Raw genomic sequence first — 15056 nt, forward strand, 5'->3', positions numbered from 1 at the left:
TCGCTTTCAGTGAAGTTAATAGCAATGCTCTGATCTCCTTTAGGAGAGCAGGATCAGGCCCTCACTGAACAGCAGACATATTGAACAATAGGAAAGCAATACCACAACAAGAATGTGGTTGCAATTTAAAAATGAATTAAATAAATAAATGCTTGCTTGCTCTTATGAGGACATAGGATGAGATTAAGAGGAAGAGTAAGCCAATTCTCATAAAGTGACTATTGTAAGTTACTGCCTGCAGCAGTCTATCAGGACAAGTTTGTTTTTAATGCAGCCTATCTGAGAGTGTATTTTGGCTCCCTGTGTCAAAGAATATTTCTAGTCATTTCACTCCCAAATGAGATTGCTAATATTTCAGGAGAGAAAACAAAACAAAACAAAAATCAATCTTTACTTCTGATTTTGTGAGGGATGAACCCTTCAGAGGAATAAGGAGCTGCATGTGACATCTAGAAAAGACTTAATGTTTCCAGAAAGTACATCTAATGTCTTGCACCACTCCCTTTTTCTCCTAAGCAAAATCTTATGTAAATTAATTGTTTTCCCAGTTTGCTATTTAGACTTTCACAAACCACTCATGAGTCAAGCTTGCTGCTAAAAAGAGTGTTCTTTAGTTTTAAGTAGGTGTTGCATTTTTTGTTCAAACCTCGAGGAGGAGGTTTTCGAGACTGCTCATAGTCAGATGTGATAACTCAATTCCAAATTAATCCAAATGAAATAAAACTATTTTAGTCCCATAAATCACTGTCTCCGCCTGAGACTGAGAGGAGCAAAATCACACCAATCTGTGTGAGTAGAGAACTAACTTTTCAGGCACACATCGATGTAAACAATGAGTAGGTTCCTGTAATTAATTCTTCACAACAGTGTTCAGACAGTAGTAGAAAAAAAATGGGAAAAGATGAGGCAGGGTGATTACATCACTTGAAGATCCTCAAGTTGTTTTGTTGGCTTGTTGAACAAATGCTGCCTTCTGCAGTAAGATCTGTAAAACGTTCAGCTGCTTGTTTTCACATTTCCTAGTTAACGTTTTCCCTCACAGTGCTTCATTATTTCGTGAACAAACACCCCAAACACAGCAACTCCAGTGAACTCAGCATCTGCTGGGGAGGTGAGCTCTCACTAGAGGTGGATCAGCTTATTGAAAATGTAACACATCTTTTTCTTTGGTTTTCTTTTTGCTTCGCTTAAATTATGTACGTGACTTATGGAGAAAAAATGGTTGAAGGCAAGACATTGAAGGTAGTTTCTTTACATAACTCTGATAACTGGCACAGCAACAGTGTCTCAGGCTACAGCTCTTTGCCACGCTTAGATGCAGAGAGGACGTACACATGGAACATTTCTGTTCTCAAAGCCAGGTTTTAAGGTAAAGCTGATAGAGCACACGTAAAATGAGTAACCGCAAGCTCTGCTCTTGTTGGGCACTGACAGCAGTCTGTAAACTGAGAGCTAAATGGGTTGCTCCTCTGAAGTTATTCCTTTCACCTTGTAAATGCAAGTAGGGCCACTCCAGCTTTATCTCCTTATACTTAATGTGTCAGAGCCACCTGTCTCTGGAAATACACACTGTAAGGTTTTGATTTCACTTTTTATAGCATTCTTTTGTGATGCCATATTTAAATATTGTTAGATGTCAGCAAATAAGTTATTTTAGTTTCTGCTCTCTGACTTGTTTGTCACATACATGTCTCCGAATTACCCCTTTATTTATTTCTTTTTTTTTTTTCCAAATCAGGTCTATCTCACGTTGGCCTTTATATGATATGGGTCCATGACTGTTTTTGATGCAGCCATCACAGAACATTCTTCACTTATCACATGCATTACATTTTTTGCCAGTCACGGATCTACTCTGCTTCACATACATACACTTCCTTAACCTCTAAAAGAAATTATTACCACTTGAAACAAATGTAGTCTTTCAAATAATAATAATAATAATAATAATATTAATAATCTCAAACAGTAAACCACAGCATATTCCACTTCTTCCCACTCTGCACTGTACGATTTAACACTTAATGAAATGTATGCAGAAAAATGCACTTGAATCCAGGAGTGAGCCACAATACAGATTGCTGGTAACAAAGCCCTTACCTTCGTACATGCATGCCGATCTCTAAGCAGCACAGGAATCGTAGCCCCCAAAAATCAGGTCTCCTGCCTTCCGATATATGGTGACAGTTTACACCCTATTTTCTTTACCTCGCTTTTTACACTGTGCTACATACGGTTCATGCTCCTGGTGCCTGGGATTGGCTGGTGCGCCTATGAGGTGCTCTCAGGACTCACGCCTGAAGCACCCTGCAGCCCCGATTAACTCTTTCCGCCTGAGCTCTCCGGCTCCCTTGTCAAGTCCTCCCAGCCGGGAGGGGCACAAACCCCGTTCTCGGGGGGGTTCGCTTTCCTCTTCCTTTCCGAAGGGGCGGGCGGTGGGCGCAGGGAACTTCCTTCTCCCGCGGAGGATACGGCGAGGGGGGGTCCCGGCAGCCTGGGTCCGACACTCGGCTGCAGGAGCTCGCCCTGTCCGGAGCTCCTCCTGCAGCTGCGGGATTTGGCGTGCCACCCCCCCTTCCCCGCTGCCTCCTCCCCCGAGAAGGGTAAGAGCAATTCGGAGGGACGGAGCGGGGTTACGTCCAGGCAGAGGACCGGGCAGGCTGGCTGCCGACATGCGTCTTTAAAGGAGTTTCCTCCCTCCGAGCCCCCTCCCAGGTGTCAGCCTGCCACTGCCAATATTTGGAATTGGAAAATTAGCTCCTGACCGAGAAGGAGTCCCGAAGCCTCACAGCTTCAGAGAGTCTGAAGGTGACAGAGGAGGTGACAGCAATCCCTGACAGCGAGGCCAGTCACAAACAAGCAGAGAGAAAGAAGGGAAGAAGGCTATTGCTGACCATTCCTCCAGGAGTGGGGTGTGAGGCTCGGGAGGTTTTTACCCGCTGCCCCTCCTTTGTACAAAAAGCAAAAGAATGAACCGAACCGAAGCCAAAAATGCCGGGCTGCTCCCTGGCATTCCCATTTTCTCCGAGTCATCCAGCCCTGTGTGAGCAGCGGGGATCCTCTGGTCTGGGAGCGCGGAACGCTGGAAATGAACCACCGATGCTAATGGGAATCTTCCCTGTTAAGTATGCCTCACGCTCGCCGCATACTATCGCCCATTAAGACTACATTAATTGCATTGATTTATTCGATGTTTATACGCAAAGGGTTTGTTGCCCCCCTCCCCGTCTGCCGAACCACCACCCTGTCCGTGAACTGCCCAGGCACCGCTGCCATCCATCTCCGTGACCGCGATCTGAACTACTCCGCTGCCCGCATTCCCTGCCCTGCCATCTCCCACCGCTGCCGGCACAGGGGGAGTGCGGAGTGCTCCGAACCGCGGGCAGCGTTCTGCTGATGGGCACATCAATCTCTTCTGCAGCGCGTTACCATTTAACAGGAGTGCCGAGGTGCTGCTCACCAGGCGGGTTATTCCCACAGAGAGTTAACCCCCAGGGCTTCCTGCTAGTTCTTAATACGGAGAGAAAAATAAAGAACCAAAAGAAGGGTGACAAATTGGGTAGAGCTTTGGAAATGCACTTACCTAGGTAATCCTCTATACCTAGGAAAGGAAGGAGGTCTGAATGCACAGAAACTTTCCTTGAGGAGCATGGTGCGGGAGGATCCCCGCAGCAGCAGATTCAGGAGAAGCGCCCGGGGTTTGCTCAATGACCCCAGCCTGGTGCGAGGGACCGGGGCGGGGGGGGCAAGGGAGGCACTGACGGCAACGGGAGACTCGGAGGGGGAACAGACTGTGGGGAGGGATGGAGCCGGTTTGGGGGGGGGAGGGGGGAGGGAGGGAGGGGGCTGTCCAGCAGCCGGGAGAAGAGAGGAACTGGAAGAAGGATGGATTTTGGATCCCACGCCTGAAGGCTTTCTTCTACTCCCTTTTCCCCCTTCCCGACATCAGCCAGCAATTTGGAGGCGGGGGGAGGAGGGGAGGGAAGCAAGTCTCGGGAGCACGGTATTGAAGAGGGCATTGATCTTTTCGGTTCTCTGCTTGCCACCAGGCAATAAATTCAGATCTCGTGTCTTTCTCACTGGCACCTCCACCTGCTTGCAAGCCCTGAGCACCGTCCTTGCGATCTGTGCACGTACTGCTGTGGAGACATGACTGCGCGCACACACACACACACACACGCACACACACTCATCGCGCACGCTAAATGACAGAGTTAAATGGAGCTCGGTCAATACCTCCTCGTGAGAACTAACATGTTCCCTCCCTACCTTCTGTTATTGAACGTGGGTGGATCTCTGCCTTTAATTAGAGACACAGAAACGTTGGAAGCATCAGCCGCAAATAGCACTATAACGGCACTCATCCTTTTTTTAACAACAACTATTTATTCCCCTTGGTCCTATTCTGAATTTTTATTTCGAAGTAAAGAAGTCCCTACTTGATCCAAAGGACAGCCTTCGCTTCGGAAAGCGGCAGGTAGACGCGTGTATATATACATATATGTACGTTTGGTGCAGACGGAGCCTGTTCTCTACCCCCAGGCAAGCTGTAACACAGCATCCTTAGCCCGGGGGTACCGAACCCGGCGGTGCTGCGGTTCACAGCATCCCCCAACCTGGCGGTGCCGAACCCGGCGGTGCTGGGCAGCCGCAGCCCCCCCGGCCGCCCCCGGCGCGCAGCCCGGCCGCTGGCACCCTCCAGCGCAAGCGACAGGACAGAGCGAGTGGGGTTTGGGGATTCCTCGTGTGCCCTTCCGATCCCTTCTGAAGCACGCTTCCCCACCCCCAGTCCAATCCGAGCTCCTTCGGGGCTCAGTGAGGGCAATGAACTTTTCCTCCGAGCCCTTCCTCCCGCCCCCCCTCTTCCCCCCCCCCAGCCCCCCGCGATCAGCTGTGCCTGCAGGAGTTAAACTTAGGGAATGTAGCAGGTAGAGCGTCTGATGGAAACATTAATACAATGTGATGAATAAGCGGCGGAATGGCATAAAGGCTGCGCGTGTGAGGCTGCGGAGCGGTGCGATGTAGAGCCGGGAGCTGAGACTAACGCACGGAACGGATCTGTGCAGGCAGGGCTGGTGCTTCCAATTCCTTCGAGTTCGGGAAGCGGAGCGAGCCGCGCTGTTGGGAGGCTGAGAGACAAGGCGAGGCAACGGAGAGGCTGCTTTTCTTTCTTTCCTTTTTTTTTTTTTTTTCCTTTCCTTTTTTTTTTTTTTTTTTTTTTTTTCTCTTTTAAGTGTCCGTTTGCTGAAGACAAGCAATCTAAATGTGAAATAAAACCTACTCACCGGGTGACATTTCAGGAAGCGAAGCGGCTGTGAGCAAAATGCATCCCGAATCCAAACGTACAGTCCATATCTCCGGCTTCAGGCTAAAGGAGGGATGGGCATGGTGGTGGTGGGACTTTGGAAACCATCAGCAGTTCCGTGTGGCACAGCAGCAAGTACAACACCCATCCACACCGTGCGTGTGTGTGTGCGGGGGGAGGCACGGGGCCCAGAGAAACTGGTGGGGGGGTGGAGTGGAGGGGCGGAGGAGGAGAGAGGGTAGGAAATCCGAATAGCATGAGGAGTTGCAGGGAGGGGTTAAGATTTATTTTGTTCCCTGTTTGTTTGCGGGGATTTGGTTGGGTCGGTTTTCTTTTTATTTTCTTTTTTTTTTTTTTTTTTTTTTTTTTCCTTTTGTGTGTGTTTATGTGTGTGTGTGCGGTGATGGCGGTGCTCCTCAAGGAAAGAATAACAAACCACGGGATGCGCACAGCGGGTTGGAACGGAGGGGCTGCGCCGAGCCCAGACCGAGCCGGCAACGGGAGGCTGCGGAAGGGGCTCTGGCGGAGGGGCTGCCGGCGTCACCGATCCCCTCCGGGAGGGCGGAAAGGCGGCGGGCAGCCGCACGGAGCCCCTCGCTGTGGGATGCGGGCAGCCGGTAGGGACGGGGCCGGACGGAGGGCAGCCCCGGGGCGGCTTCTGGGCGGCGCGGCGGCCGCTCCTCCTCCTCCTCCTCCCGCAGCCGCCATCCAGCGAGCCGCGGCGGCGGTACCGAGCGGTAAGAGGAGCCCTGCCTTCCGCCTCTCCCCTGTCCTGGGCGAAGCCTTTGTCTCAGATCCCTTTGGTTTCGGTGTTGGCTTGTTGGGTTTGTGCTTTTTTTCCCTCCTTCACGCAACAGTCCCCCCGCAGCCGCCTCTCCCCGCCGGCTCCCTTCTGCTGCCCGCAGCCCGCAGCCCTTTGGCGGAGCCGGGAGAGGCGGAGCGGCGTCTCGGAGCGCCTCGGAGCGGCGGACATCGCGGCAGAAAGCTGTTGTCCGGTGGCGGAGGGTAGGGCTGGGCAGCGTTCCCGCTGAGCATTCGCGCTCCCCCTCCCCCCCCCCCCCCCACTCCTCCTGCCCTGCCTAAGGGAAGCATCCCTATTCGCTCCCCCCTTTCTTGGCGCTTCTCGGCTCTCTGTATGGAAATCACGATCTGGCTTGGTGGAAAAAATCTCCCTTTTCCTCACATAGTGGCTCCAGAATGTGTGCTGAATTTCAAGGGGTATGTATGGGAGGGGAGGCAGCGTCAGCGTTCGTGGAGCATGATCCTCCTTGCAACCTCTCTGGCTCTGTCACTCTCCTGCATATATGTGCTGTAAGCAGATGTGTTTATGGCTAATAAACACGTCTTTCCAGAGGTACGATTAGCCTGAGTGCTTGGTATTAATAAATCGAAACCTGACAGGGAACAGGCTGCAGATCAACAAGGGGCTTTGGCATCCCAACACAAGAGCAGGGTAACCTGGTCACGTTTGCACTGTGCCTCCCAAGATCAGTAAGCAAAGTGATCACGTAGACCATGTGATGTATACGTTGGGTAAGATGGGGTGGCAGACAGTATGACAGCAGCTCTTGCCCATAGTGTGACATACACTCTTCACAAGACTGTAATTTCTGTTGACCTTCTTGATGAAGAGGGCTTTTGTCTTCTCTCACTCATCTCGCTGTGCACTAGGGTGAAATGTTCGTGTGCATGTGTCAGCCTGGCAGTTTTATGCTTCCAAAATCTTTTTGTGAGATGTGGCAGAAGCCCAATTGCATCACATAGTTTTGCCTCCCCCCACCAGCACCTTTAAGACATTTTTAAACTAAAGAACTGTAGAGTCATTTTCTCTTAGTAATGACTTACCCTGCTTTGCTTTCTTATTTTCTTCAGGGAGGAGGGGAAAATAGGAGTAGAGGAAAAAGATGTTATTGATAGTGTAGAAAAAAGAAGTGCCCATTTCAAATGTAGAAGCTGTTAAATATGTAGGCATGTGCATGATTCACTAGGCAGTTATAAAAATGAAAAGCATACCATCTTGCCTCGTTGCCTTGGAATACACTTTCTCTTGCAGCAACAAGTAGTACAGACTGCTCTCCTCCTCTTCTCTCCCCCTTCCACCTTCAGCCAGTACTGACAAAATGCCAGTTAGAAAGGTCAGCCTGTTTATGTAAAGATAAGTGTTTCTTCACAGTCTGCTGTACATCAAAGCCTGCAATGACTATTAGGTAGACTTGGGATTCAAGGTACTCAGTAATAGTCCTGTTCATTTTCTAGAACTGATAAAATCACAGAGAAAACAGAAGACAGACAGGGATAGATCAACATGCTGGGGTGTGTGGAGGCAGCAGTATCATCATGACAGTGTTTGTTACTGCAAATGCTAGTAAGATCTGGTGGATCCTCATATATTTACATGCATGTATACATAAACACACACACACATATATAAAGAGATTTGCTGATGTGCTGGTGTTTTTCTGCTCCTCTCTCTAGTTTTCACTCTAGCTGTAATGATGTCCTAGACTGAATTAGTTCTGCAGTCATTTCACACCAAAGGCAGTTTAAATCAAAGAAGGAGAATTTGATTTTGAGTCTTACCAACTCTGTCCCCTCTAAAAAAGAGAAGATTGACTTTGCTGGACTTTGGCACGGACCATTCATAGTTAAGTTTAACTTTCATTTCATAGCACCTAGATGCACAGTGGACACAATCTGATCTATATTTCAATGTGCATTATTTCCCTTCCCGTTAATCTAGAGCTGTACAGTTGTGTTTCCTTAACTCATATCACTTCTTCTGGCCCTTTTCCTGCTTTAAATCTAATAAGGATATTCTGATATTATTCACTTGTGTATATTTGTTAAATACCTAAAAGCTAAAAGAATACTATCTTGGAGGAACAATATAAATCTTCCACTGATGTCCATTCCAAGATCTAATTGCCACCACAGTTCTGTTCTAGACCTTGAAATGGTGCTGAAGCAGACTTGAAGTCCTCTTGTAGAGGACTTTGTTGCTTTTTGTTCAGTGATAGTAATCAAATATTACAAAATCTCACCATAGGTCAGAATGTTGAAATTGCAAACAGTAGAACCATGGCACTAACTGTACTTGAATGGGGCAAGAACCATGAACTGGCAGTGCAAAATCCAAACTAGTTTCACCTGAGGAGCTGCACATCATCGTGTGAGATAGAGGAGGTGCATTACCTCTGCCAAGTGGCAGTGAATTAGAGGTCATCAGATTCCTCTTTCTTGTAAATCTACATTAAGCAGTGGTGTGTCTGTGTATTGGTAAATACACATCTTAATAGCATATCCCATAACACTTTCTTACTTCATCTACCCATATTTTTCACTCTCTTTTTTTTCCAGAACTGGCTCTGTGTTTCTTTTTAGCTACTGACAATGCATGCAGTTTATTAAACCAGTTCAGCAGTTACTGTTAATTTGCAACAGGAAAAAACTATTATGAAAACAGTGCTGTCACCCTCTTACAGTAGCTTCTTCCTCTTAGCTGTAATGGATTCTCTGCATGCTGGTCTCCTGTAAATTCTCCATCTAAAAATTCCATTTTATACATGTTTTGTCAAGGGAAACTCTACTTGACCTTTGAAACAGTTGGGAGGAGCAAAATGATAATCCACTGAAGTGCCCTGCCCTTAGCTGATATTATGGCAAAGTAATTAAAGCAAAAAGGCTCACACTTTGCACTCCTTATGATCTTGGTGTTTTTTGAATGGGTGAGATTATTTTTAGACATTGATTTGAATGTCAAATTTGCATATTCATCTAGAAAACATAGCAAATGCTTAATTGCCTATGTCCAAGTGTTTGTATTTTGCTTTGAAAACAACGTGTGACATATTCCTGGGTTTTATTTTTTGTTGCTATTTGAGTGCATCCACAAATTGAACTACTTATCTAAATAAGTTGTGTGTTTGCTCAGTATAGAAACAAATGTGCTGTGTTTAGAATTTTGCTTCATAAACATATTTTGACCTATATGCTTTTACTTAAATGGAGTTATGATTCACTTGAATGGAATTACAGCCAGAGACTTTTTCTTTTCTTGCAGAGGAGTTATTTTTGGAATTTACCAGCATTTCACTTGTAAGGGAATGAACTGGAACTTTTATAATTTATTTCTGGAGGGAAAAATAAATCAGAGAAATACAGAGAAATGACTGCGTACTCACTTAGAATCATGGAATATCTTAAGGTAGAAGGGATCTGCGAGGATCACTGAGTCCAACTGCTGGCTTCACACGTAAGTATCTAAAAATTAAACCATATGTCTGGTAGAGTTGTCCCTGTCCATTCCCTGTGGGAGCTGCAGCCTCCATGATGCCTCCCCTTAGCCCCTCCTCACACGCCTTGCCCTCAGACCCTTCCCCATCTCCATAGCCCTCCTTCGGACACTAATAGCTTTATGTTCTTTTTGTATCTGGTACCCAACCTGGTGCTCCAGGTGAGGCCACACCAGGCAGAGCAGAGTGGTCCTGGTGCACCCCAGGGTGTGCTTGGCCCTTTGGGCTGCCAGCAAGCACTGTTGATTCGTATTCAACTTACAATCAATCTGAACTCCCAGATCCCTTTCTGCAGGGCTGCTCTCCAGCTTCTTGTCTCCTGGTTTCCATAGGGTTGCCTCATTCCAGGTGCAGCATCCACAACATGTTCTTGTTAAATATCATATGGTTGGTGACAGTCCAGCAGTCTAATTGATCAAGATCCCTCTGGAAGTCCTCTCTACCCTCAAGGGAGTTTGCAGGTCCTCTCAGTTTAGTACTGTCAAAAAATGTATTTAGTATGCGTTCTAGTCCTGCATTCACATCACGTATTAAAATATCAAAGAGGACTAGCCTTAAAATGCAGTCCTATGGAGCCCTAGTAGTGGCTACTACCTGGTGTAACCCCGCTTACTGTAACCCCTTGAGCCTGACTGATTGCTCATGCATTAGCTTATGTGTGTATCTAGGTGTATGCTGGACATTTGGCCCAAAAGTGTTCAAAGTTTTGCTAAAATACAAAAAGTCTGCAACAACTGACTTCCCTTTGTCCAGTACAAGGATAACATTGTCACAGAAGGAAAAATTTAGTTAATCAGTACTTTCCCCTCATCAACCCATGTTGGCTATGACCAGGGACTACATTGCCTTCAAGTGTTTTTTAGTACCCCCTAGAATAGTCTTCTCCATCATTTTATCAGCCACTGAAGAGTGCCTGTTACTTCTAAGGTCTTCTTTCTTGCCCTCCTTGAAAACTGGGATGTTTGACAGCTTCCAGTCAATGGGGATCTCTCCAGTTTCCCAATACCACTGAAAAACAATTGAGAGAGGTTTTGTGATGACGTGAGCCAGTTCTTTCAGTACGTTGGGATGAATCCCATTGGGGCCCACAGACTTCTTATGTCTTACATTTACCCTGTCATTTGGCAGTAAAGGACAAAAATTGTTGGTCTTTTTTTCAGGTTACAAGTATCATTCAGACACCAGTTTTCTGAGATGGGAAAGACCAATGATGAAAAGACCACTGATGTTTCTCCACTCTTTTCAGAAAATATCTGCAAGTTATCTGTAAGTTCATGTGAACTCACTAGACATAGCTAGGCATACATATCTGGAAGGGGTAAACAGCACTTCAGATGTGGGAACATGAGCTTTTCTAGGGATTAGCAGCCTAGCTACCTCCTGTTCTTGGAAAATTTAAGTCTATTCTGTCACATCTTCACAGTTGCTATTATCTGTGCTGTATAGAATGCCACCAAATTTTCTCTTTGTATAGAAAATTTTAATTAAGGTGTGTTTTGTCTGTTTCCAAGATTTTGTAGGCAACCTTATGAGGTTGGTATTTCTGAGTAACCTGATATATTAATGTAGTCACTCTTTATTGATAGTAGACTTTAAGAAACCACTGAAAACTGCGTTACTTTCAAGAAAATGAAAAGTACTATAGAGAAAAGAGTAAAGGTGGAGCTGTGTTTTAAATCCCATTGAAGCACTGTGGTGAAGAGTCTTATACATCAAATGCCTTGTTCTCTTGTGGAAAATTTCTTCTCAGTGACTGTTAGTCCCCACTTCAGTACCAGAAGTAATGTCCTACTGTATGAGATGTACTTCCAGTAGTTGATATGTTGGAAAGAAATGAAATAGAGGACAGCATACCACAAGCACTGACTTTAAAAGCACTGTGAGAATCACTAGGCTAACACTTCAATAGATTTGCAAAGAAACAGAGTGTACTTTAAACTTTTTTATATCTAAATGTAGAAGTTATGCATCTTCTCTTCAGCTCCTCTCCCTGCCTGAACCTAGTATGGTCACACAGACATAAATAAAATCTTGTTGGTGTTGTTATGTTACTTCTGCATGGTTGGAATCGAGTCCCTTTTGGACTAGGCAAGGTATTAACACACAAAATAATCACTATCACAGATAGGCTGGTATTAATAAAGGAAGACAGAAGTGTTAACATGAATATAAGACTCTTCATTTTCTGCATTCTTCATTACATGCATTTTCTGTGGTGCATATAAAAGACCACTTCCAGACAAGATGAGGTTTTGGAAGGGTGATGGAGTCATTGAAAGTTCTGTTACATCTGAACCCTTGTACGAAAGATGGTCGCTATGAGCTACAGCAAAAACAATTCTGTCTTCAACCAGCAAGAGATACTGATTAAAATCTGGGTTCTTCTTCTTTATGAATGTTTGCAGAAGTGGAATATATATTTGCCAAGGTGTATTAAAGAAATTTTTCATGGACTGAAAAGGGGACAACAGACAGATACCACTGAAATTCTCTGTTTGTGCTTTGCAGTGTGAAGGAATTACATACTAGAAAAGTGGAATTTTACAGGGTAGTTATGCTGGGAAGAAAAGGGCATTCAGAGAAAGCAATTTGCATTTGGAAAATAGATTATTTTACAGATATTACTTCAAATTTATAGTCATTCCCTGAATAACATCTGGTGCATTATCTCAGCAGATGTAGTTATCTCCCATAGAAATAAGCTGAGCAAAAGATCTGTAGTAAGACTTGAAAATAACCTTTGTTATTATGTCATTACCTCATAAGAATCAAAATACATGGGCCACTAATGACAGTGAACAAGAACAATGCAGTTTCTCAAACAGTGTGTTTTCAGTTTTTAACATACACTTAAAATATAGCAGTATTACAAGCATTTATCATTTGTTTGGGCCATTAAGCTAATGATTCAGAAAAAGCATGAGGAATTTGGATGGATGAATTCAATTTACTTCTTTTTTCTTTTTTAACAGTTCCTGACTTGCAGAGTTTGGGCGTTGCAGAGCACCATAGGTATGTTTTTGTCAGCTGCAGACATTACCCTTGTAGAATTCTTCCACACTTGTAGAGGATAAATACTGGAAAGAATTCAGGTTCTTTTCTCAGTCACAAAGGAAAGACAGCAGTAAAAAAGATGTCTCTTACTTCATTTGTTTGATTATGTTCTCCATTTGTCAAAGCAGCGGAGCACAAAGCCCAAATGTATTTTGTGAAGCACTCTGGAATCTGCTTGGTTTGAAGCATGAGCTTAAAACTTTCAGCAAAGAAGAATGAGATTATGTTTTAGTTCTTCAGTTTTGCCAAATCACAGGGCAGCAGCAATCCATATATGTAAGGTGGTACAAACACCTTTACCATAGTAGCATAATTGCAGTTGCATTTCTTCAAATGTGATTGTAGAGAAAGCAAATCAAATCTTAGGACCCCATTCAGAAAATGCTACGTATCCAGTTTTGAGTTGGCCGTCTTGGTTTTGTTCAACCTTTAAAATAACTTTGCCTTATATCAGAAATCTCTTACACGACAGAATATTAAGTCATGTTCCTATTATGAACTCCAGGAGATGAGAATCTGTTTCCTTGTGGTTTCAGGTGAAGGCAGCACTGAGAAAACATGCACATGCACATAGGATAATCTCAGTGTCCCAGTTGTGCACTTGCATGGCTAGATAAAACAACAAAACATGAAAACAACTCTAAGGTAAAGTTCTCATTAAGTATTGTTTGGGCTATCTAGGAGCAGTAGATCTTCTCTACCACCTACTGGAATTTATTGGACAATGTGGTGTTGTCGTAGGAAGTATTTGTCAGTTACTTTTTCTTTTTTTTTTTTTTGAGACAATAACACTGTTAGAGACTGAATAAATTCTGTAGCTGACAGCTGGTGTTAATACGAATATGGTCAATGTGGAGTTAACCAATCTGCTCCTTAGAGATGCACTTACAGTTATAGTCTAATCATTGTCTACTCTTAAGAAACAGCTGTAGCATGATTTTTTTTTTCAAACTGAGTCGTTAGCGTTATTGACTTTCTAATGTAAAGAATTGCATAAATAGCAAAAAAAAAACACCAGTTATGAGTACATGAAGAAATCATTTTCTCTGTATAATTAAAAAAAAAAAAAAGGACAAATGTATTTAATTTGTTTTGTTTCCCAAATCAGAAAGATTTCTCAATCATGATTTTTTTTCCATATAGGAAAAAAAATGCTGTGAAAGATAAAAAAAAAAAGCTCTACTACGACACCTTCAAAACAAGCCACTCTCTAAAAAAGTGGCCTGATAATGGATGTTGTGATTGGAAAATACCCTGACATGTAGTTTACTCTCATAGAATGTTCATACCTGTTGCTTAAGAATAGTCAGTCTCCTGTAAACTTATTTACTGGTTCTGGTTGGAATGGAGTTAATTTTCTTTATAGCAACTCATACAGTGCTGTTTTAGATTTGTCTAAACATTGCTAAACAACTAAAACATTGCTGATAACACATCTATTGCTGAGCAATGCTTGAGCAACTTTAAGACCTCTGTTTCTCATGCTGTCCCTTGCAGCAAGAAAGCTAGAGGCCTTGCTGGTGGGCAGGAGGTTCGGAAGGGACATAGATGACCAAAACTGATCAGAGAGATAAGATATTCTATATCATTTCACATCATGCTCAGCCATGAAGGCAGGGGAGGCAAGTTTTTCAACCATTGCTCATAGGTTGGTTGAACACGTTTGCTCTTGGGAGGTGGTGAGTAATTGATTACCTGATTGCACGACTTGTTTTCCATTTGTTTTGTTGTGTTTCACTTATTAAATTGTCTTTATACCAACCCATGATTTTTCTCACTTTTGGTCTGATCCTCTTCTCCATCCCACTGTAGGGGACAGAGTGAGTGACTGGCTCGGTCCTAGCTGCCTGCTGGGGCCACCCTCCAAAGCCACTTCTGGGGCTGAAGAAGTAAGATGCAATGCCTCAGCAATTGTTGGACTTTTGAAACAGAGAACGGTCCTCCCAATTTTCCCATTTCACTGATCTCAGATTCTGTTAAATATGTGTTACCTGTGATCCTCGGAAATGTAAGAAGGTACTAAAATAAATTAGCAAATAAAGATGTAAGCTTAAAAAGTGAGAGTGCATTCTCATACTAATAGTATGAATAGTGTTAAGCTGCCTTTGGTGTCATGCTTCATTCTCTAGGTAGCCTTCCATCAGCGTCATGCTTTGTGAGTAATTTTTCCGTGGTTGGTTTCTGCTTTTTCTGCTTCTCATGAGTGAACACACACAAAAACGAGTTCTTCACAAAAAAGCATAGAGGTTCTGATGGCCTCATTTAGCTCTACGATTATGCCTCAAGGTATGTATGGGATCAGTGAACCCTGCGGGTGTTAGGTAGAACCCCTAATGGAGGTGGATAATAATATTTATTGGCATTTGTCATAAGTGGAGCTAAAGACTTATATAGAATGCAGGTGA

General features: G+C 44.3%; 2 protein-coding genes and 1 long non-coding RNA gene across 6 annotated transcripts in view; 2 read left to right on the forward strand and 1 right to left on the reverse strand.

Annotated features, from left to right (window-relative positions):
* BRINP3 (BMP/retinoic acid inducible neural specific 3) overlaps positions 1–5419 on the reverse strand; it is a 201626-nt gene extending 196207 nt beyond the window's left edge. Inside the window, exon 1 of one of the 3 annotated variants that reach the window (XM_090145908.1) lies at positions 5286–5419. The gene's annotated coding sequence lies outside the window, so the exon portion shown is untranslated. Of the gene's footprint in view, positions 1–2100; positions 2711–3583; positions 3690–5285 lie in introns of those variants that run through there. The other 2 variants (XM_090145911.1, XM_090145909.1) reach the window with 2 other exon arrangements.
* LOC149916778 (uncharacterized) lies at positions 5312–7588 on the forward strand. 2 transcript variants are annotated; one of them, XR_016469062.1, is made up of 4 exons: positions 5312–5440; positions 5727–6310; positions 6493–6796; positions 7562–7588. XR_016469062.1 is itself a non-coding variant. In XM_090145912.1 (3 exons), exons 1-3 carry the CDS (start codon positions 5324–5326, stop codon positions 6638–6640), a joined length of 849 nt encoding a protein of 282 aa, XP_090002038.1. In that variant the 5' UTR covers positions 5312–5323; the 3' UTR covers positions 6641–7074. The 2 variants fall into 2 exon arrangements, 1 of the variants encoding a protein (XP_090002038.1); XM_090145912.1 differs by lacking the exon at positions 7562–7588 and having other exon boundaries at positions 6493–7074.
* A 1788-nt stretch (positions 7589–9376) lies between these two features.
* On the forward strand, positions 9377–14694 carry LOC149916779 (uncharacterized). The gene is made up of 5 exons (XR_016468936.1): positions 9377–9557; positions 10758–10863; positions 12570–12609; positions 13188–13296; positions 14464–14694. It is a non-coding gene; the product is annotated as an uncharacterized LOC149916779 (long non-coding RNA).
* Positions 14695–15056: the final 362 nt, after the last annotated feature.

The sequence above is a fragment of the Phasianus colchicus genome, chromosome 9, assembly GCF_987193195.1.
Source record: "Phasianus colchicus chromosome 9, bPhaCol1.hap1.1, whole genome shotgun sequence".
NCBI classification, from domain to species: Eukaryota; Metazoa; Chordata; class Aves; order Galliformes; family Phasianidae; genus Phasianus; species Phasianus colchicus.

Bases quoted from the DNA above. Each gene is read 5' to 3' on its own strand.
- LOC149916778 (XM_090145912.1), top strand. From the start codon at position 5,324: ATGCATCCCGAATCCAAACGTACAGTCCATATCTCCGGCTTCAGGCTA. The intron at 5,441-5,726 runs GTACAACACCCA...GTGCTCCTCAAG, and splicing joins TCCGTGTGGCACAGCAGCAA to GAAAGAATAACAAACCACGG. The intron at 6,311-6,492 runs GTAGGGCTGGGC...TTCCTCACATAG, and splicing joins CTGTTGTCCGGTGGCGGAGG to TGGCTCCAGAATGTGTGCTG.